At 37.8% G+C, this 23560-nt stretch overlaps 1 protein-coding gene across 4 annotated transcripts in view; it reads right to left on the reverse strand.

The window, feature by feature from the left end:
- fndc3a (fibronectin type III domain containing 3A) overlaps positions 1 to 23560 on the reverse strand; it is a 64390-nt gene that overhangs the window by 27304 nt on the left and 13526 nt on the right. For 2 of the 4 annotated variants that reach the window (XM_015029255.1, XM_015029246.1), the window contains exons 3-7: positions 14356 to 14431; positions 2020 to 2096; positions 1684 to 1933; positions 1279 to 1560; positions 591 to 649 (exon numbers count right to left, since the gene is read on the reverse strand). In XM_015029255.1, the coding sequence (XP_014884741.1) occupies positions 591 to 649; positions 1279 to 1560; positions 1684 to 1933; positions 2020 to 2096; positions 14356 to 14431 (744 nt within the window). Of the gene's footprint in view, positions 1 to 590; positions 650 to 1278; positions 1561 to 1683; positions 1934 to 2019; positions 2097 to 14355; positions 14432 to 15908; positions 16047 to 16366; positions 17110 to 23560 lie in introns of those variants that run through there. The other 2 variants (XM_015029261.1, XM_015029238.1) reach the window with 2 other exon arrangements.

The following is a 23560-nucleotide window of genomic DNA, read 5'->3' on the forward strand; positions in this document are numbered from 1 at the left end:
AATAATAATAATATCCTGTTCTAAATTTTTCAAAATATTCACAACAATCCCATTTCCTGTGGAGGGAAGGAATCAAAGTACGCCAGCTAATGCAGAGCAGCGTAAAGATTTTTTTTAGCTGCAGGGATGTGCTGCTGTGCAACCCTGTGATTTTTCATTCTGTTTGGAGGTTTAAAATAGCCTGAGCTCGACTGCAGGGGGGATTCATATGTGGAAGAACTCAATCAGGTCAAGTCTGTAACTCCAACCGGCAGCCCTGGGCCTCACCTTCAGTCCTCTGCTTCCCACAGTTCAGTTCAGTGGCCTTTGACCACCAATTTTAAACAGTTGGAAAATAAGAACATCCACTTTCTACTTGCAGTATATTTTGTCTGTGTTGCCTGAACCAGGTTAATCTAACAAACTAACAAAAAAATGTAAAGCCTTGGTGACAATTAGTGAACGTTTTTATAGTTTAAAGAACACAAGTTACAAAAAAATGAATCTTTCAAGTCAATAAGCAAAACTTCATGATGGATATTAGGAGAGGCAATAAAAATACTTTTTTTATAATTAAAGGCAGTAAAAATAAGGTAACAGTGAATACCAACCATTGGTTTACTGATGTTGCTCAGAAGTGCAAGCAGGGCCTGAGCCTCTTTGTCGAGCTCTGGAAAGACAAGATGATGCAAGATGGTGAATTCTGATTGAAAGAATCAGAGTAAATGAAATAAAAAACAAAAACAAACTAAAGTAACAAAAATGATTCGTTTTTAATTTGACAAATACTGCAAGTTTTTTGTGTTTATTCTTTGAAATGTTGACTGACGCTCAAAAATACAATGATTTAAAAGCCATCTGGTCATGTTAATAGTTTTTGTCAAGTAGATCAAGTCAAACAGAAAGTAAAAACGACCTTGTTTGTCCATATTTTTCTGTTAAATTCTATATTTTCACAGCTCAAAATCCCAGAGTTACCTCCATTTCAGCCATTTTTTAGGCATGATAACAAAAGTTCACAAAATAATAGCAGATATGCTTACAGTTCACAGGTTTTATAAAATAAAGTTGCAAAAAAAAAAAAAAGGGATGAAGAAATATTACTTAAATCAATTTATACATCTTTACAGAGTTCTCCAGATTGTGTAGGAACCCCTGTAATAGAGTCATAAGATTTCTTCTAACAGGAAATGTATATGGTGGAATCGCAAACACTGATAACAACTGATGACTTTCAGTGTTATTATGGATGTCAAAACGGCAAAACCATAACGGACTCCTAAACAACCCCCACATTACCTCTGGACTCTCCGTTTTTTCCCTTGCCAGTCTGCTTGTCGGAGCAGGCGACCCCATGCCTGAGCTCTGCGTCGAGGCCTTTTCCTCCAACGCCGTTGTGAATGTCCACCGTTGGGGGGCTGCTGCAGGACTTCTGGGGTGAAGACGGGGGACTGTCCTTCACCTGTCCTCCTCCTCCCCCTCCCTGACGCTCCTTCAGTTTTTTCTGAAGACGCTCGTGTGTTTTGTTCGCCCTGTCGTCCCTGTGAAGAAAAGACTGGCGTCCGTGTTGGGAGTGAGAATCTGTAAAAGAGAGAGAGAACACAACTCACAGGTCATTACAAGCTTTGAAAGAGATGGAGAGTTGAGTGTAAACAGAGAAAAGCAACAAGCAAATATTAAAGCTGCTACGCTGTCTTAACTCACCCTGTTCTGAGAAGATATGAGCTGGGTGGTACTGGGGGATGTACTGGGAGCTCATGTCCCCTACACCCCCTGGCATGCCTGTGTACAGATGAGGCGGCGGCGGGCCCATCATGGCGGGGTGTGGCATGAAGGCAGGCAGGTGTGCATGGGGTGGTGGCGGAGGGTGGTGGAGTGGGGAATGACCCCCGGGGTGGAAATCTGGTTGCTGAGGTAAAACCAGAACCCTCCGCACTCCGTTCTCCTCAATGATCTAGAAGAAAACAAAGATGATCCTGGGTCACCAACATCAAAACCTGGGAGAGATCAACTATTAAAAGAGAAGTTTGGAGGGAATACTTGTGAGACGTATCCAGGAGGCACATAGATAGGAGGCACTGAACCGTTTGGAGACATCATGGGAACCTGAGCAGGACCTATGAGAAAGGGAGAAATACGATAACACATTTAATCTGCAACAAAACAGTATTCATACCCCTTCAACTTTTTCTCTTCAATTTTTGCTACAACTTCTAACATCAGTGTATATATTTTTTTAATTTTATGCGACAAATCAACACAAAGTAGTCTATAATTGTGATTTGGAAGAAAAGGGACACAAGGTTTAATCATGATTAATTAGTCACAATTAATCTATTATTGAAATAATCATCAACTAATTTAGTAATCGATTAATCGGTAACTGGGGTATACAGACTCAAACAATGCCATTTGCTGAAACCCTTTTGCAGTCAGAATATGAAAAAAAAAACTTTAAATATGTTATATTTAAAACTCAAATGGCAATTTTAGCTTCACTTGGTTCAAATTCTCCAAAGGAAAATCTCAGGTTAAGCACATTTTGCTATCCAATTATTAATTAGTTAATCCAAAATGTAGTCAACAGATCAGCCCTACAGTGTATTGGTGCTAATTCAAGCAGAAAGGGCTGAGCTTTTCAATTATTACTGAAACTATTATTATTTTAGCTGCAGATGCTTCCTTTCATGCAAATGATCAAGTGTAAACTAAAGGAATACTGTTATTGCATTTTAGGAAAAAAATTATTTTCTTATCCAACAGGACAATTACATTTGTTTATTGGCATATTTTAATGTAGTTCTAATGTTGTATGAAAAAGGTTTAAGTGATTTAATGAAAAATCTGCCAATTTTGTTAACTGATTTATTGACAGAATCATTATTAAAATAATCGTTAGTAGTAGACTGATTACAAATATATGGAGTGAAGACACTTTCCTCATTTCCAGTTGTAAAAACCTTTGAAACACAATGTATCATTTTCCTTCAACTTCACAATCATGCAGTTTCATGTTTTGCATGCATTACCTAAAATCCCTATGAAATATGATCAAATGAGAAAAAACATGAGGTTTCGAAGAACATGAATACATTTGCCAAGCCCAATCGGGACAGCTACAGACAAGATGTCACTCACAGCCACATCACAGAAAAACAAAAATCACTTCTTTCTGACAAACAGCATGTGACACTTGGCATTCTGACCATGATAAATCCAGTGTTGCTTTTTGTATTTTTGTAACTGTTGCATATTCATTGACTGTATTTAGTTGTTTGATTTTTTTCCAAACCCCACAAGTAACAAAAAAAAAGGAAAAGATTATATTTTAAAAATACTGTCCACTTCTCAAAAGTGCTGAGAAACAACAAAGGTTCCTGCTCCTTTGTGAGGACCGGTTCACCGGCTTAGCTCAGCTCAGAGAAGTGACAGCTCAGCAGAAAGCCTCAGAGAGCAATCACCAAGCCAAGTTTGCACATTAGCACATTTCTCTTTTCTTTCCAGACCTAAGACAGAAACGATGAGATCCCAATGCCAGAAATGGTTGCAGGGGAGCAGAGGGATTCACTGACCTCCCGAACAGAATGCATGACGAAGGATTTTCTTTCATTGAACACAAAATGTTTTAAGATGAAAAAGCAGCTCTAAATGACTCGTGATAATAGACTCACAGCTGCAGAGAATGGGAGGGAGACATAATAACACACCGAAACCTTGTAAACTCACACCGACACTTAGCAATATTCCCCCAGGTGCCAGCATTCAACTTCAAGCTCTCATGGGAGCTTAACAGAAATTTCAAGCAGGTACACAGACAGTAGCCAGTTTGTTGAGAATACACCATAAAACCTCTCCACTTAAAAACTGTTGCAGCTTGAAAATGACAGGGTTCAGGTGCAGCCGACGCCGTTCTAAAGAGATGTCTAATTCCACTTTTTGGAAGAAAAACTGTGTGCATCTCCGCTTTTGAAAAGTTTTACTAGAAAATCTTACATTTTGAGTGAAACGACAAAGAAGTGAAGTTCTGTGAATGTTTCCCAGATGCACTGTGCTTCCTTTATAGCAAACATTTCAATGACTTTAAAGTTAAAAGCATGACTCAGATGCTTTATTTGATTATTATTATTATTTATTTATTTATTTATTTATTTTTTCATTTTGTTCTCTACTGAATGCCCAGGAAGACGGAGCTTGACATGAGCTTCACCTTGTGATAGGTTCGCAAAATGAAGACTGAGCACTTCAGGAACACTGGAAATGAACGGAGCCAGTTCAGCTGAGCCAAGGAATCCTGTACCGTACACCATGATTGGCCAGAATTTTGTTGCCACGCTTTATGCAGAAATGTGCTCGGACAGCAATGCTGATATTTCACTACAACTAGTCCACTTCCACTATCCGGCTTTGTATCTGCAGGCAACATGAATATGGAATGTGACAGAGTGAGAAAGTATACACATTTTCACTAAATAACTACAAAAGCTGGGATTGCAACGTCTTTGTCCACAGAAAGGTATGGATATCTGAAAAAGACAATTTAGTGTCTACATATTTCATTCTGCCTTACAAAGCTGACTAGAGTAGATCACAAGGATCCTTTGCACACCTATAGATTGAAGCAGAAATCGTTAAGAATAATCAATTCTGTCACTATCATGATTCAATTTGTCGACTTTTTAGCGATTTTGAATTGAATCAGGACAGTGAAAGATTCCTACCCCCAGTTACTAGCAACAAGCAATCCCTTATTCCGGTCTCATCCCTGTGACTCAACGCGCCGTGTCAGTCATTCATGTCAAATGAATCAACAGCAGCATCACGGTGAGACAAGCTCCGGTATGTAAAGCAACGACATCAGGGCGCTTCCAAACTGCTGATAAACTTACTTCAAACAGCTAACAAGTAGGCCTATTAAAATCAAAAAGGCAATTAAACAGTGAGTCATTTCTCTGACTGAAAACACAGCGGGCACAAGAACAAAAATCTCAGTTTGGGGAGAACGTAAGAGCTCAGTCTGAATGAAGGCAGTCGCTCCGACTTGGCCATCATTACTGTCGTATTAGGAAATAATTTGAGAGGGAGTTCAAAGTGTTTACTGTTAACTCCACTCACTTTTAAGGCAAATCAGGTGAAAAATATGCCACACAGTGTTCGGCGATGCACCTGCCTAATGACTGATTAAGGCAATTTTACTTCAGTGCTGCTGATGCTGACTAACAGCAAATCTGATGAATCACATTAGCATCGTGTGCGTTGTCCATTTAGATTGAAAGGCTTTGCGTGTATGCACACCGAGACTAAGGTGAGAAGAACATTGGCAAGGTGAGAGTGAGTTAGAGAGAGTAGGTAGAGAGCAGGATGGGGGGGTATAGAAACCTCATGGTGTCGTAGTTGGAAAGCAACAGAGGTGATGGCGGTGGGGGTAAAGACACCCTCTCTTTTACATCAATCTGACGCACAAGCGCTGACAGATCAGAATAAAAAAAAAAGAAAAAGAGACAGAAAAAAAGAAAAAAGAAGAAAAAAAAGAGACCACTTCCCCCTCCCTCTTGTGTCAACTGGAGCATTGGTGTGCTGACGTGGCCATGGAGAGCCAGCCTTCAAGAGGGAGAAGGCACAGGAAAATAAACATTAATGATGATAAACGGATAACGGCTCCAAAGGTTTGCTTACATATATGCTTTTTTAAATTTCTTTACCAATTTGAGCACCAATCTGTCTCTTCACTACTAGAAATGGGTAGATACAGGATAATAGTATGCAAGTGGTTCTTAGCCCAGGTCCACTGAGGTAGTCTGCATTAGTAAACTTGGCAGAGGTTGTGTCGAAATGGTGGCAATAATCCAAGCAAACTGTCAGGTTTAATCAAATGTATGAGTGAACTCTCAACTAGATTGGGAGAACAAAATGAAGCGGGGAAGATTTGCCACATAAAAGCTGGATAAAAGGAGCTAAGAATCTACAAAAGCACAAAGGAAGAGAGAGATATAAAATGGAGGCAAACATACAAGTGCACCTTAAGTTGTATCATTTAACAGTTTATATCAGTCTTGCTTAAAAGAAACTTTATATTAAATTGATTCATTACAGGGTGATGTTTCAAGAGTTCGTCCGTTGGATGATTATTGATTACAGCTAATTAAGCTCATATTTCATACTCAGAAAATTTGATTAGCTCGAGTAGATAAAAAAAAAAAATACAAATAAGTTGCATTGTGACCATGTTGACCATACATAATTATGAGGAAGGCTACTGACCTGACAGTACACACACAGACCCTCCACACTGAGGGTAAGTGATAAAAAGGTACAACTATAACTGTGACTGTTCAGACTTTTGTATTAATTGAAAATTAAGTGGAAGGAAAAAGACTTGTAGAAAGTAGGCACACCTTCTACCAAGGTAATTGTGTACCCATTTCAGTTTTTGGCTGAACGTTGATCTGTCAATAGTCTGGCCTGCTGGTGTGACTATTGTGAACTATGAAGTGTAGACACGGACTGGTGGGCGGGTCTGTCAGTCGGCTATCTCACACGGCAGAGTAAAAATGCCCAGTGGCAGATTTTCAGATTTCTGCAGAGTTAGAAAAGACTGGTTTCTCATGCCAGTATGAGTCGAACATAAATCTCCTAAAATGATGAACATTTATTGGTGCACTGTACACTAGATCCAACAATGCAGATGATCTGATGGTTGCTATTAAACCATTCTGTGTTTTCTTAACACCTCAGCAAATCCATAGGTTGATCGTCTTGAAGTCAAATAGTGATACAATGATTCATGCAAAAGAAGCCCTGACAAAGTATTGGGTGCATAGACCATACACTGCATGGCCCTCAATTCTTACAGGCTAAAAATGACTGTCATCAATTAGCATAAGATTCCATTATAACATTACACAGTCGACTCCCCCATTGCCCAGCCTGCTTCTGTGAGCATCCAGCAACCACCGACACAGGCAGATGGATCAGGAGGAGAGAAAGAGAGGAAGCCGCGGTCTGGGTGGATCTGTGAACTAGAGTATAACAGAGGAAACCACGCAGCAAACAACGGAAGAATTAAAAAAACAAAAGCTATTTTCTCCCTCAGGTGTTCGTAAACTTTGATTTCCTAATATGTGGAGCCGTCCACACGACTCGCACATTCCCAGCGGTGAGTGTTTTCAGGAAGGAAGGGCATCAGTAACCTTCATGCTTATGCTTATTACAGAACATCACATCCCGCTGCAGCTCTGAGCCAGACTAAACCAGAGCCAGGTAGAGGCCATGGCTGCTGGGGCGCCACCCCTCCCTCTCTCTCTCTCTCTGTCTGTCTCTCTCTCTCTCTCTTTTTTTTATAGAAAATTATTTGACTGTGTTTAGGAAATAAGGATTTCAGCTGGGTTCCATCCAGGAGCAAAATGTTAACCCTCAAAAACTGAACAGAAAACAGTTGGCTTCAGTTATCCTGCTTTGCATATCCCAAAGCTGAAAATTGCAGTTTTATGAAAATGTTTTCTAATCCTGTCCTGTGAAACTCTCTTTGGGCAGCATGAAACATAAACTGAGTCATTATTAAAACTCGTCATTGCAGACGTACTGAATGAACCCGGTGCACGTACATGTTTGTGTTCCTGTCCTTGGAGTTTGGTGGAGGTGGTAAGGAATATGGAAAAAAGTGCAAATGCGTCTGCTGCTTGGTTTGTGACAGCGACACAGGTCAGTAAAGAATAAATAATATAGCCGTGAAAATACATTTTCTTAAATATTATAAAGAAATTAATTTTCAATTAAAATAAAGGGCTATCTATTCTTCTGTTTTGGAGTAGGCTTGTGAAGTCTGTTCAAAGATTTTAAATGTTAAAGAGGTACAAAATGAAGCACAAAATTGTTTAGAGGAGACACTACTGGTGTGGTTCACCACCTTTTGTTTTAATCCAATGTTAGACAGCAAATCGTACAGTCATGGACGCAATAGTCCAGCAACATTTCTTTTTTTGCAAGGTTCAGAGCCGAGCCACTTCTGAGGTTCTGAATATTATGCAGAGCTTCTGTCACAAACAGGCACAGATGAGAGTGGTCCCAATCAACTCTGGCGACAACATCTAAGCTTGAGTGTGTTGGGATGATATCCAGAGGAAATCAGAAATAAGATGAAGAGCAATGACTCAAAAAATGCTCAAAAAAAAGAAGATTTTTCCTTTATACTCTGCCAATTTTACTGCCAATGATTTAGAAACAGCATCCAGTCACTTCTTTAAGATCCTTTTCTTTGGAATTTAACAGATCCTTAATATGCCCAGGCTTTAAAAAGTGTCTGCTTATCTAAAGGTCACTGAGAAAAGTGAGAATTTATTAAATGAGACCGTTTTATTACCAGACATTGCAAAGCAAGAGCCTATTACATTTAGCCAAAAGGTTTGATGTTACACATGGAAAAATGCTGGAAATATTTTTCAAACTGCCTTACCTCCACAGTCTATGTTTGTAAAGGGTTTTAAACACACTAAAATTGCTTTCTAAATGGTCAAATAACTTTGGAACATACTGGCTCTCATACTGTTCTCATTTCAGACTGGAGAGCCTGGCAGGCGTCCATTCATTTCTTGAAACAGGCATTCACACCTATTTCAGTCAGTAATTGACTAACGTTCAGAGATGAGAACGGCAGATTTATTTGAATTTCTCTTTTTGAATAATTTCTCTCCTGGGATCTTTGTGTCTTTGTTCATTTAATCACAATTTTGCAGGCGAGAAAAAAAATACATTGTCATTAAAAGAAACAACCAGTGATAAGAGCTTAAGATCTCTAAAGTCTACATCCTGAATGTTCAAAATTTAAACCGGAGAAACATCTCTGTATATTTCAAAAGAGAGACTACAATAACAGCATCATCAGGACTAAAATAATGTCGCAAAACATTTTCATATCACTAGATCTTTTTCTTATTTTACAATTATGCACTACTACCTTTGAAATTTGTGGCTGAGAAAAAGGCTCAATGCTTTTGCAAGACACTGTAGCTATGATAAAGGAAATAAACTAGACAGACCTGGCTGTGTAGAAATAAAACCCAAAGCGTCAATATAGTTATGCAATAAGTAAGATCATATTTGTTAAGAGGTTCCTAACCAAACATCTTGCAATCAAGTTGACAGAAATTCTGTAAATCTTTTTGAGCATATTGCGAAAAAAAGAAAAGAAAAAGACTTTAAAATTCCAGTTAAACGAGATGGCGCTTTGTGCCCTCACCCAGAGAATGAATCATCCAAAGTGATGGTGAATCACCAGCTTTAAGCTTATCAGGTGGCAACAGATTCCAGTGATACAGCCTTTGGATCAGAAATCTTGAAGAAAACGCAGAGCAAAAGGGGAGCACTTTGGCTGAAGTTAGAAGGACATGTCCACTCACAGGCAAATCTCCCCTAAAGGTAAGTTTGGGAAAAAAAAAAAAGACAGAGCAGAAGGAATCTCTTTGGCTGCTCTAATTAGTTTCCTCTCGCTAAAAGGTTCCACCTTGAAGGCAGATACCAAGAAAAGCAAATGCCCTCTATAAACTGCCTTTTTACAAGATTGTTCTGATTAAACAGGCTGTCATGCCCTATCACGTAGCAATTACGCACCTCCAGCTGCTAAAAATATGAGACTGAATACAAAAATTGAGGCTGGGATGGAACAAATCCTAAAAAACACGAGCAGAGGGGATCATTCTAAATTCATACTGCTATAATTCAGCCCCATCTTTAAACACATTCTGTTAAACACTCCAGTGTTAAAGATAGACACACGTATTCATGCATAACAGATACATGCACAACAGTTACCAAAGTGCAGAGATAAGCCTGTTGTGTTCACACAACAAACCAAACAAACCACAGATGCACATTCATGCTAGCCTGCACTCACACACTCACTCTCTCTCTCTCTCTCTCTCTCTCTCTCTCTCTCTCACACACACACACTCATCTTCCTCCCTCCTTGCACTGCAAGCGGTGAGTCATCCCTCTATTCGCGTCACAGAGAGATGAGTGCACCCTGTGACAGGCCAGTTAGTAGCAGTCACACTGATCTATGTGGCATCTCTTAGTTCCATGCTTCTCCTCTGATGGAAAAACTATGTATTCCAGCTCTCTATTAGGAAGTTTTACTCGGCTGATAATGGAGGGCTGGTGAGAGAGTTGAGTCAGATAAAAACTGGCAAACGGAGTCCCCTGATGTGAAAACGTTATACGACAGCATTCTGGCGCTGTCACATCACCTTCTATCTCTCTTTTTGTAGCTTTGTTGTCCAACCCTGGACACCTGGGGCCTGTTGTTTTATTGCTATTTGTATAAACCAAATGGCACTGTGGAAAAATAACATCTGCAGATTGTAAATGCTACTCTAAAAAAAAAAAAAAACTAAATAAAAATACTGCTTCCTTCGGGTATCACTGGGTGTCATATTAATATTTATCATCTGTATATCTTATTTAATGTAAACAAAAGTAAATCAAATTTTCAATTTAAAAAACAAAAAAAAAAAAAAAACAGAAAGAAACATTGGACATGAGCATAAGGAAATATCAATAAAGGGCAGTAGATTTTGTGCTTCTAGTAATAAAGTAAAAGGCGTTTTGAGATCAATTCTTCCCCCAGGCAAACAGTGCATTGTACTAATTCACAATTACAGCTCCCCAATGCCACCTCCTACAACTAATCCAGCTGTCCTGCATTCATGCTGTCAACAGCATGCGAGAGCTCCACTTTATTGTTGCCGTCACAAAGCAAGCTCAATCTCTAATTACTGTAAAAAAGAAAATTACTCCCATCAGTATAAATGTGCAATGCATTTAACTCAAACACTTCTGCTCCAGCTTCCCAATACTATAATTATACCATATGCCTTTTTTTTTATATTATTATTTTACATTATGATAGATTAGAAGCACAATGTAAATTTTATGTGCTGGGAAACTGAACAACTGTTGCAGGACAGAGTGAAGGGAAACTTTTACAGAGTTTCTTTAGAGTTTACGAGACTTCAGAATTAGACTTGTAGGGTTTTACTTCTTAGGGTGTATTCACACCATCCTTGTTTATTTTTGCTTTAAGTGAACTCTGGTTTGCTTCCCTAGAGAGTCTAGTTCATTTGGGGAAGTGTGAATGTGTAATCAAGCTCTGATGGAGGTCAAAAAAGTGAAACCTGGTTCTCCGAAAAACCTAGGTCTTGGATTGGTTGAATTGAACTCCAATGCAGTTTGAATGAGTATGTGAATGCAAGTGGACTGGAGACTGTTTCAAAAGCAGGAAGCAGACTATAACAAAGCATTCTGGGTAAATGAAACCAAAGCACACACGTGTGTCTAGTGCTAGCAGGAGAAATACTTGCGGTCTTTTACCAAAGACAAAAGAAAACCTGACAACTGCTAAAATCAGAAGCCATTCCGTTTTCCTTTATTTTGTAAAGAAGAAAGTTGAGCTCAGAGTCTCCTTCCAAGGTTTTCATGCCATTTCTTTCAGTGGTTCTTGGTGCAGCGCCACCACATGCAAGAGTGTAAACAGGTTTCTCAAAAGGCTTGGTTCGTTTTATGTGGTTTGCTTTTTGTGGAAGCAAACCACACTGATTGAAAATGTAACAAACGTTGCAATTTTGGTTCTCAATCGAACAGAGTCTACCAGTGAAAACACCCTTAAGAGCAACCAAATAAGCAATAAACAAGTCTCCCTTCCATTACTAAGTCTCACATTTTTACATCAACAACATTAAATCACATACTAAGGCTTTTTGACCAGAGGTTGTTGGGAAACCCGGCAGGCGGTCTTCGTTCTTTCACTTGGTCAATATAACATGCATATCAAAAATTACTCCTGTTTTTGCTTAAGTACAAGAATCAGACATACATTCAGTGTGTCAAGGATTAAAACATACCATCATATCGAATGCTTAAAATAGTTTCTGACCGTGACCAAATTAAGTCATGTTGACAGAAACCAGCTTCACAAGACAGATTCAAGGTTAACACTCAATGAAGTAAGAAGAAATGTTATTTTCTATTAAACATCAGCAGCATCTGGCCAATAGTGTCTAAACTACTGATAAAACTATCCATAAATGAAGACCAGTAATCAGCTCAGTGGCAGCACCCTTTAGTGTTGAAAGTACCAATTTGGCACACGTTATTTGAGACGGCACACCAGGGCACTCCCAATGGGAGTTCCCATTTAGACAAGAAACATTATAGGGCTTTAATATTGCCAGATATCACAGCACAAGCACTTCTTGATACACGTGTAGACTTGTAAAAAGACTTAAATGTAAATTTTAAAAAGACTTAAACATAATTCGTTAAAAATGCATTCATGTGTCATGCATGATTAACTCAGTATTTAAAAACATAATATAATTCCATTAAAATGTGTTGCATAATATTTTTTAAAGATGCACCATTTTCTCTAATGGCTCAAATCATAGGATGCAATTATCACAGTGTGCCGGCTCAGAGCTGAGACTTTATTGCTGCTAAGGATTTTCATTTCTGTAAAAGAGAAAAAAAAAAAAAAACTCGCCTTATTGCATCCTGAGCACAGCTTTTCTAAAAGGCGTACAATAATCCGTACAACAGTGACTTTAGGACACAATGACTTTTGTAAAATAAAGATTGAGTAAAAAAATATTTACCATATCAGATTAGTGTTTGACAATTTACCAAAAGCATATTGTTTTTCCAACACATACAAGTCAGTGTATCAGGATCAGCTGTTAATTGTTGGACTTTTATCCAGTAATACATTTTTGGGCATTATTTGCTTCCTCCAGGGGAGGAAGATTATTCAGATCAATTATCCATGTAATGCAGTCTGCTCTGCACAATCATACAGGCTTTGATGATAAACATAGCAGAATTATCACTTTTCACATAATAACAGAAAATGTAAAAGCTTTTAAAAGCAAATTAAGGAAGAACTGGAGACTCTACAAAATTCCTGCTGAGAAAGAAGCATCAGATTTCAATATTATTGCTGAATCCTGTGTGTTGCAGGTTTTAGATGGAAGCATTTGCATCATATTGTTTTTCTTATGTTCCAATCACTCTATGAACATTAATATCGCTTTGCATCTACCTAAATTAGGCATTAGCATATTGGGGAATAGGAAACCATCCGATTAAGTGTAACCGGTATCAAAGTGTACCAAGATTAAGAAAAAAAAATTATGGTTGTGGGGGCTGGTCTCTCACTTATAGGCTGTAACTGAGCTTAACATAACATTTCATATAGGTCTGACAAATAAGCAATACTTATTTCCATCTTATTGCCATTTGTTTCTGGAGGGGGAGGAGAGGAAGTTGGTCATGTGGTATTTGTTTGGTCATGTGACACCGAACGTGATGCAGTACGTGATGCAATATAACTATGGCAATAGTTATATTGCCATAATAACTATTATGGCAGATATGAATATCCGATATGATATTCATATCGGATATCAATATTGGTCCAAATTTTTCATATGAGTGCATCTCTACTGGAAACACTATATTAACAAGTGTGCTTAAGCATGAATCACAACATTAAATGAAAATGTACACATAGCATTAATATCAACATACTATATCTGAAGCACTATGAATAAGTGCTTGTTTTCCGTTTCAGACCTCATTTTCCTTTTTTGTGTAAATAATGAGAAAAGGTGCCTGTTTTACACAAGGATTTCACTGTTAAAAATTCTCATACTGGCTTAAATCCACCGGTGAACATGTTTCTCAACAAGATTTATCTGATGCACAGATATTGTTGATTTTCAGTCATTTCCACCGTGGTACAAATGATACAAATTCTTGCAGTCCTGATAAAAGGGTGAAAAATGCGCAGCTCAGTTTATCTGAGAATAGTCCTTCCAGTTTCTTCGATAATTAAGTACAACTGGTTGCTGCTTCATACTTTCTAATTGTATATCTTTTTTTTGCCAAGTAACAATGCAAATATAACACTCAGGCATAAAATTATGACCAGGACGGGCACCCTGACTGGTCTGTGGCTATGTTGCATGACAAGAATGATAAAGATTTATTGTTTTGAATCAAAAGAAAAGAGAAAACATACAATAAGTAATTAACTGCACTCAGCATTAGCTTGATGTCTACAGCGCTACACCACTGTGGTATTTAGCATCTTCTCTCTTGTTACTAGGTAAAGTACATGACTCATCATCGACATTTTGAAATTGCACGGAGGAATTAAGGAATGAAATTCACCCAGACATTCAATTTATGCTGAAGTGAATGTTCACCAAGATTATTGTGAACTAACTATTCAGAAGAACTCTGTTTCTTCTTACATATTTTTATGTTACAGGCATGCAATAAAACGCTCAAATTTACATTATAAATTACCAAAGACAAGTGGTCTCTTACCTGTGATACATTGAAACTGACCATCCTCTCGTCGTATAGTGAAGGCCTCACCTGGGTTTACCTGCACCAGGATTACCTACAAAGAAACAAGACATTTAGTTTACAAATACTGAAAAGTGTGGTTTATTTCCTACATTTATAAAATTCATCAAATCTGAGAATTCCCACCACATTTGGTCTACAACTGAATCAATGGATAGCATGTATTTTCTTGAGATTAGTAAAAATGTTATAATGCAGTCAGTGCGTCAGACCAATAAGAATAATGTAATTCCTTAATTTTCTGTTGGACTCAGAGGTATTACCTCTGCCAAAGAACCTTCATCATATTTCCATCTTTTACAGAGTAAAGAAGAGTAAATGAATGGAAAGAACATCTTCAATAATTATTAATGATTGGACAACTAATAAATCCCATACAAAAGAATTTGTGCCTTATTGGTCTTAACTTCATCTCTCTTAAACGGGTGTTGAAGGTATATTCTGGCATATATTGCCATTTATAGCGCAATCAAGTAACTGTTACCTTCAGTTGTTATAAAATGTATCCAATGCCTTGAAATTGGCCTGTCCCTTTAAGAACTTCCATACCTCCATCATTCATTAAAGTGTTAAAAGCTAGATGATGATCGTCATATTTTCTTCTGCTTTATTATCAAAATTACTATCCCTGAAAATTGTTATATTTGAATATAAATAATGTATATTTATCTGGTTGTTAAATGTAAAAAAAAATAAAAAAAAAAAAAAAGCCCTTTATAATGTATGCTGTTGGTTGTTTGCAGACTGAAAATGTTGGGAGTTCATAGATTTAAGGCCTTAGTAGGGGTGGAAGAAATATGACGATCCCCAATAAAAGACAAATTCTCCAAGTGAAACACAAACTGCTTGCCAAGACAGTAATGCACTGATTTTTTTTTTTTAAATAAGTTGTACTTAAAATAAGGTCTGAAGACATTATTTAAGTATTTGAATGGATATCAGGTAAAATTTCCAAACATGCTTTGAAATGAAATCCTAAATATTCAGTTTGATTCACTGCCATCTCCTCCATTAGGCACTACAAAACTGCATTTTCCTTTGTTTTGTTATTCCTTTTAAAAAGAACAAATATAACAATCTTAATTAGTCAAATTGGAAATGAAAGATCTGACTTCAGATAAAACCAGAAACCATCATTGTAAAGCTTAATTCGTACACAAAGTCACAAAAAGCAAAGAAGCTGAACAAGGAAAATCAATCAAAATATCTCAGCTCCACGCAGCTATAAATGTCATATCACTCTTCAGTCAAAGCTCCACCACATCCACTGTGAGAAACGAAACCATGCAGTTCGACTCAGCTTTTTATGGAAATATAGCATTTCTGAAAATGGAAAAAAAAAAAAAAAACATATATAGGCAGATACAATTTTATTAGACATAACCCTTTTGATTAAACATAAAAAATACATCCACAAAAGATATCCTTCAATTAGCTTTTCTTTGTAAAGTCATGTATACGCATAACAAGGTCTTTGTTGCCTGGCGCTGTGTGTGGGCGCTCGTTGGTACCTCACTCTTGTGGAAGTCGCGGTCATAGAATCTACACTCCTCTGGCAAAGGGCTTTGTCTGTGGTTGTCTTCAAACACTGAAATCATCAGCACCTCCATCTCTGACACTGCTCCCATTCATGTGTTCAGGGACGATAGGAAGGAGCCTTTTGACTGCCACACACCGAGTCTCAAACGGTCATACAAACCCACACAAAGCAGCGTCAGCAGTGTGTGTAGTGCGATGGTGGGGATGGTGGGAGGGGCGAGGAAGTCTAATTCAATCAGAGTCTGAGCGCTTCATTCAGGAACATGTGTGCGATTCTTGTTTGCTTTAATTATTTAGATGTAAATGCAACAAAAAATTAAAACTGACCTCTTTTTCAAGTTACAGTTAAAATCAATTTTTAAAAAAAGGAGAAAGATTTTGTTTCTATAAAAAAATTAAAATTAAAAAAAAAAATATTACAGCTACTTACTGTTCCCCGCATTGCTTTCCCTCATTCAAGCGTCACTATTCACGCCGTCAAAGACAGGAAAATATGCTTCAGGGTCTACCAGACCCTCCAGAACTTCACCCGGGGATCACATGACCTGCGACGCTAACGCATCTGGCCAAGCTCATCTTTTGCGATCTTCACTTTCATCCACACCTGGTATTCAGTCCAGGAAGAGACCGAAAAAAAACACCCTGGAGGCTCGGTTTCCTGCGCTGGATGAAGCCCTTTATGTAAAGCGTAGCGTGAAACTCATGGTTGCTCAGCTTGGCTCAGCTGCGTCTGCTCCAACCGCGGCACACACCGCAGCAGCCTCCCTGCTGCAAGTATCCACAGCAACCCTTTCAACAATCCACAGCGACGTCTTTACCAGAACGGATTGAGGAACCTTATCAGTGCTGGACACTCTTCGGAAGAGGAAGAGACGGCAAGATGAGCCCAAGAGGAGAGGATGAAGAAGGAGAAAGACTTTTCACTTTGCTATTCTGTTTCCTTCTTTACCTCTTTCACAGACTACGCGCCAGCTCAGCTAATGCCTGCTGTGCTCCTTAACGTGCCTCATTTCAATAGCATTCCATCAGGGTGTGATCACAGCACTGCTGAGCCGGTAAAGGTATAAGGGGTCCATGGCGTAGGGAGTCCTTTGTTCTGTCTTTTTTCACAACAACAACAACAATTGCGCGAGAGAGCTGAGCAACCCACGCAGCTTCTGAGGCTGAAATATATGACTACGCTATAGTCCCTCTGCCTCGCTCTCTCCTGACTCTCCCTCCCCCTCACACTCCCCCCTGGCTTGTGCTCTCTCTCTCACTCTCTCTCTCTCTCTCTCATTCACAGAGCGGCATGCTTACATCCTCCTAACGCTCCTGATCGATAAAGAGTCGAGGTGGAGTTGCAGAACTCCGCTGCTTGTGACAGCTGCAGCCTTGAGTTTCTCCAACGTCTTCAAAGATCGTAAAGCAGCACGCTCTCCGTCAAAACAAAAGAGTTATTTGGATAGTTACGACGCATGCAGCTTGAAAGTGCTTAGTTCCTCAACATCTGCCCTCATTTACTGTGAATGGACGGGATCTTAAAGCGACAGTGTTGATCACCTCTGATCAGTGTTTGTCAAGTTGGCATGTACCCTGCGTCAATGACACTGCTGACTGAAAGATGCACGAAAATGTTCATCAAAATGACATCAGTTTGTTTTACTGCTGAGACAACAAATAATATTGATTGATGCAATTACAGAAAAGAAAAGCGAGAAATAGAAACCCGTAAACAGTAGCGCTTGGAAGGTAAAAGGACCTCGGGGAAATATAGTCGGATTAATTATGGAAGAGGAATGTTAACAGTTTACACAGCAGACCCATTCATAAGACTTTAAATGGTGTTCAATAAATTTACAATCTAATTTGGTAAATAATCTCAGAATTTACTTAATACATTGCCATGTACTAATGCCCTTTAACACACTGCTAAATTACCTCGTATCTTAGGTGATAAGCTAAAACAAAGTGGTGGATCATTTTGGGGAAGTGAAATGACTTTATAGAAATATGAAATGTGAGGTTTTTATTAGCTACCACAGGCAATTTGTCTCATTGCTCTTCTTCTTTTCCAACCATTGAACAGGTTGGCAAAGGAGTTCATATTCCCAAAAAGCCACAAAAAAAAAAAAGGTAACTATCGTGGATTAAAAACATTAGTGGAATTTTTTTTTTCCAAGTTTACTTGAAATTTGCATATATTTGCATTGCAGCTGCACAATAAAATCTGACCCAGTGTAACTTTAGCTGTCACTTTATATTTACTTAACATGAATCATTTAAGAAAACATTTAAAAAGTGAGCAAGATTTTACTTATAGATTAATTTGATAATTTAAATTCAAGTTGCAATTCCTCAAAACAAGTCTGAATAAACCTTTAACTTTTGCAAAAAAAAAAAAAAAAAAAAAAAAAACCTAAAGTCTCCATTCTCCTTTTGCCCCCTTCTTTTATTGGCCTGAGTCAAAAATTTTTAGGGTACATATGTTATATCTAAAATATAGTGATGCTATATTGAATAACTACGTGTTTTCCTCTGTTTCTACAAGTAACCCCAAGAGAGTGCAGTTCTGTTTACTTAGTGTTGCAACATTTCAAGACAAATCCACCAACATTTTATTCTCTATGTTATGCACCAGCAAATCAAAAAGTATATGCAAGAAAAAGAGCATACAATATATGCTTTTGTTATTTTATTTTCTTACTTATTTTGGATTAGATCAGACAGACATGCTACAATGACTGTGGATTTTTAATCACGAGTCTCACGAGAGAACCTGTTGGTATTCATAAACAAGAAGTTCATTGCTCTGGACCACCAAAGAGAGAAAGTTAAAAAAAATAAATAAAATAAAATAAAAAGAAGAAGAAGAAAAAGTGTTCCGACTGTTAAATACCAAGCCTGGTTAATGCCAAAGACCACAACGAAATCAGCACTTGAATTACATCTCTGGAATTGACCCTTGTCTAATTTGTTCCCTTAGTTTTTGAATGTGTGTGTTTGCCTTTAACCATTTTTACCCAAGTCAAACCCCCACCAACACTCACATACCACTTTACCTCTCACTGTAATTATAAAATCTTCAATGAGCACTTAGTAGCGCTTGAAATAAATTCTGCAGTTTTTATGGAAATTTATTAGCTGCTGTTTACACTGGAAGGTGGCCTTTCAAAAAACACACAGGAAGAACAATATTAAAACACACTACCTTTGAAAGGAAAAACTGTATTGGCTACACCAGGTTTAGATTTCCCCTAAGAGGCGAGTTACAGGAGTTGCCAGGGTATGTCCAGCATACCTTCCGGAAGATGAATCTGAAAGGTGCAGCAACACCACTGCTAGTTGCTTTATGATTGGCATAAATGTAAATGCATAAACCAACATTTGAACAACTGGACTGGAAAACTGGAAAGTATGACTTTCTATGCAAAAAGAAGAAAAAAACAGAGCTCAAGAAAACTACTGCTAAATTAAGCAAGCACCATTTCTACATTTTGCAATTATCAAGATAATGAATGAAAAAGGCAAATAGTGAATAAACTTTAACAACAACTGTTTTGGAGCGGTACAAATAACCACAACTTTCCTGTTTTAGTTATGAATTACATCATCTCATACATGACAACATTTGGTGTTACCATGTATGTTATTAGGCCATGGCTGTTCGCTAATCTTGGACATGTGCTTTGGAAGATTATTAAGTAGCTAAAGAGAATTATTGTCCTTATTAAAATTGAAGGCAATCTAACAAAAAAGTGTCACCTGTGGGTGTATTTTTAGACAAAATATATGCATCTCTCTACAATTTTCTTGAAATCTAAGTCAATATCAGCCTACTCTTATCAGGACCAAAACAACTACCTGATTTATTAAAGTATTGCTTATCTGTCTGGCAAGTCATTTTAAAATAAATTAAAATGCCCTATCAATTGGCCAAAGGTCAGATTTGGTTAATTCTCTGCTAATGGTCTGTGACTGGTCAAATACTGAAAAATGTGATCCCCCAAATTATTTTTTTCTTTAACATCAAAAAGAAAGGAACACATATTATCCATCCCTATGATTTCATCCGAGTCTTCAGGACAAACCTGCTCAATTAAAATTTTAAAGATCTCATACAGAAGAAATGTCCCTTCAGCAGTTTAAGAGGTGTTCAGAAGACAAAAAGGTAGAAAAACAGAACAAGAAGAAAAGAAAAAACAATAGCAAATCATTTATATCTTTGCAAATAGCAAATCATTTATATCTTTGCAGATAGGGGAAGTTCCTCTTCAGATAACTGCAGTTGGCAAACACAAACTAACGGTTTACAGCCCCTTTCAATCTGAGACAAAATTACTAAGGACTGCTTCTACTTGAACTTTATTAGTATTTTCCCAAATTATGACTTAACGTGTACAGAAAATAGGCTAAGATACTGCAAAGCTAATTTCACAAGATTTACACAGACAACCAAGTGCTGAGATTCAGACTCATGAACACATTCAAAGATTATTTTTTTTAGCTTAGAATGGAAAAAGTCTAGCCAAATACGTCTAGATTGCATTGTCCAAAGGCTAATTCTTATTCTCCACACTGCAGAGATTTGCATCCAAGTATAACTTTTATGCAAAGAGTGCAAGGATCAGTTAACACACAGTGTCATCCAGGTGGCCACTGCTGTGTTTTAATACCCCTGAGGATGGGCCTGCTCTCTGCTCATGACAGTTAGCTCTGACGTTTCTCAGCCACCGGTGACTCAGAGTTCGGGTTTCTCACTATTTGTTCCTCCTAATTGTTTACTGTGCGTTGATGCAGCATAGCAGCTGGGTGGACAGGAAACGAGAGCCAAATGACACAGGGAAAATCCTGCCAGGGTCGGAACTAGCCAGGAACCGACGTAATCTCCCTGCAGCTGATGGCGTATACTTACGTGTGCAGGGATGATTCAAAGCAATTTGATAATCCTTAACCCTGCAGGATCCCCTGGAAGTGTTACACATGGGAACAGGTAGAAAATTTGGGGCAAAAATCTCTAGTAGTTGGTCCAACCATTTGATTTTTTTTTTAAATTAATACAAAGTATTAATTTGACACAGCATTATGTAATTGTTTTAGCAGGAAGATATTAAACATTGTCAATAAGCAGCATCTCATGGTAACTTTATTCACATATTTAGTCAAAGCTAAAGTAAAGATGTAGTAAAATAAAGTGAAGCTGATAAGAAATTAAACATTTTATAGCAATCTTGTGGTACATTGTGATAACAATAAAAGTGGCGATAAGAGCAATTTATTACTTCTTTAGGTAGCTGTATGAGTGTAACTCCAACTCCAGCAATTATAGCCCCACAAACAGAAGTACTGCTCTGGAAAAACATTCCCAATTGCAACATGTTTCTTTAGCATACCAGTCACATAATGAAGTGTGATTTACATAGTGAAAGTGCAAACAGTTCCTGCATTTAATCATATTTTTAAACTTATTTTATATTGATCCTTTTACAGAAAATAGATGGAGATAATGGTAAAAACAATCCTGACAATACAGATAGTTTTAGGTGGTTTTTAAATATTAATTGGAATTTATCCTTATAACAATAAATCCAAATTATCATGATAAGTAACTTATCATGATATATAATAATTGATAATATAAATTCCCACCCTTGAGTGCAATAAGCAAATACTTTGGTGTTTTCTGAAGAAAGAAGATGCTGTTAGTTGTTATCAGCATCAGTGAGCTGTTGGAAGTGATGCCAAAGGAACCACAAAAGCTTCTGTTAATATTTTCAATGGAGGCACTTCGACTGTTCATTCAGGTTGCTTCTATTAAACAGGGACAAAGACATCAATAAATATGTAGAAGGTGGATTGTTTTACCGCAAAGATGCTCAGTTTTATGCTTCTGAGCTTTTAACCTCTGTGACCAGGGCATGCAAGATTTCAAAAAAGCTGGCAGCCTTTTGGAAATCTGAGTCAAGGTAAGTCAATCTAATAACTTAAGAGAATCGGAGCTTTGCTCTGATTCAGCAGTGTGCTAAAGGGATATCTTGCAGGGCTTTTTGACATCTAGACAAGCACAGATCAGCTCTGTTTCCAGATCCATAAAACTTGGACCTCTAAGCACTATAGGAAAAGCTGGACTAGATTATTTCACAATCAATAGAGACTGTTTGAATCATCTTTATTTCCTAATAAAATGCAATAATAATAAAAAAGTAGGAGTTTGGCATTTGAATAGGAAACAGTTAAGAAATATGGAACTACTTTAAAACTCTATTCTAATAAAGAAATAAAACTTGGGAAATTGTTCTTTATTTTTTAATATGAAAATGTTTTGTTTTTATTCCAATGTTCTCTGTAATCAACTCAAATACCAAAATGATCAAACCTGGCGTACAAAATGTAAATTGTTAACGTGAATATGCATCGACAAGTGTGCTCATCTACGTGTCCTTGAGCCCTATACATTACAGTTTGTAAGGTGCATACTCATTTTAAGTGCACCTTAAATGAGTACTACCAACCAACTACTAAAGAAGTTGTAATATTTTGACACCGATTGAGTTTGTGCATACCACCTACAACATGCTAGTGAGGATAGCAGTGAAAGATACTTGAAAACCTGTTCACTTTGATTCACCATGTCTGGTATCTCGTTTCTTGGCAACGAGAAAATCTGACGAGGTTGTACATTTGTGAATTTTTGACACAAACAAGCTGCAGTAAGCACTTCACCACCATTACAGAGCTTGGATGGAGTGTCTGAAACATTCCTTTTTCACAGCAGCTAAGCTGATATGGTTTGCTTTACTGACTTAAACAAGGTGCCCTAAACCCTGCTGAGTCACAAATTATCGTCCTCCTTGCAACAGTTGACAAACAGTGGGCTCAGCCCCGCCATTGCAGATGATTCAGAGGCCTACCAGGAGACAAGAAGAGTGGGTTGCATATTTGTCACAACATCTCTGGCCCTCTGGTCACTTGTAAAGGGAACGCGTCCAGGGTTCTGTCTCGTCTGTCTGGTTACCACGTACAAGGCCGGTGCTAAATACAGCTAAATTAAGAGTCAGGTCTCACTATCCCACTGTAACATTAGCCCACACATAATGCGTAGCCACAAGCAGAGTAAACATTAATGACTGTGTTCTTTGCCTAGCTCAAGTCACGATATGTTGCGTTTACTCACAACTGAGCAAAAAAACATATGTCTATATATATTTGGTCGTAAATGTCACCTCACTTTGTGCAGATTTTGTTTAAACTAAGAAGGTGTTAAAGTTAATTAATATCCCATCCGAGTATTCACTGTTCTTTGTAATCCATCAATCAGAGTTTATTTGAAAGGACTTTTAAACAGATTCTGTTTGATAAGAAGCCAACAACATGAGGTAATACAAATGTGTTTTCAGGCAGTAAGCAAAGTCCTAAAATACATCAAAAGAGGAGAACAAAAAAAAAAACAAGCATAAAAGTTTTAAAACGTTAAATCTAGGCAAATTAGAGTAATGAACAAAATGGGAGAAAATATACATATCCATCAGCACAGCCAACCGCTAAGTGCTAAAGCCATTAGTGAGGCTTAAACATTGACAGAAGCAGACCGATTCATCTGTTACCTATTTAGCTCCAAACCAAAACGGCAAGCGCAGGAAAAACC

The sequence above is a fragment of the Poecilia latipinna genome, unplaced genomic scaffold, assembly GCF_001443285.1.
Source record: "Poecilia latipinna isolate Pla-1442-1.1 unplaced genomic scaffold, P_latipinna-1.0 Scaffold10, whole genome shotgun sequence".
Lineage (NCBI taxonomy): Eukaryota > Metazoa > Chordata > Actinopteri > Cyprinodontiformes > Poeciliidae > Poecilia > Poecilia latipinna.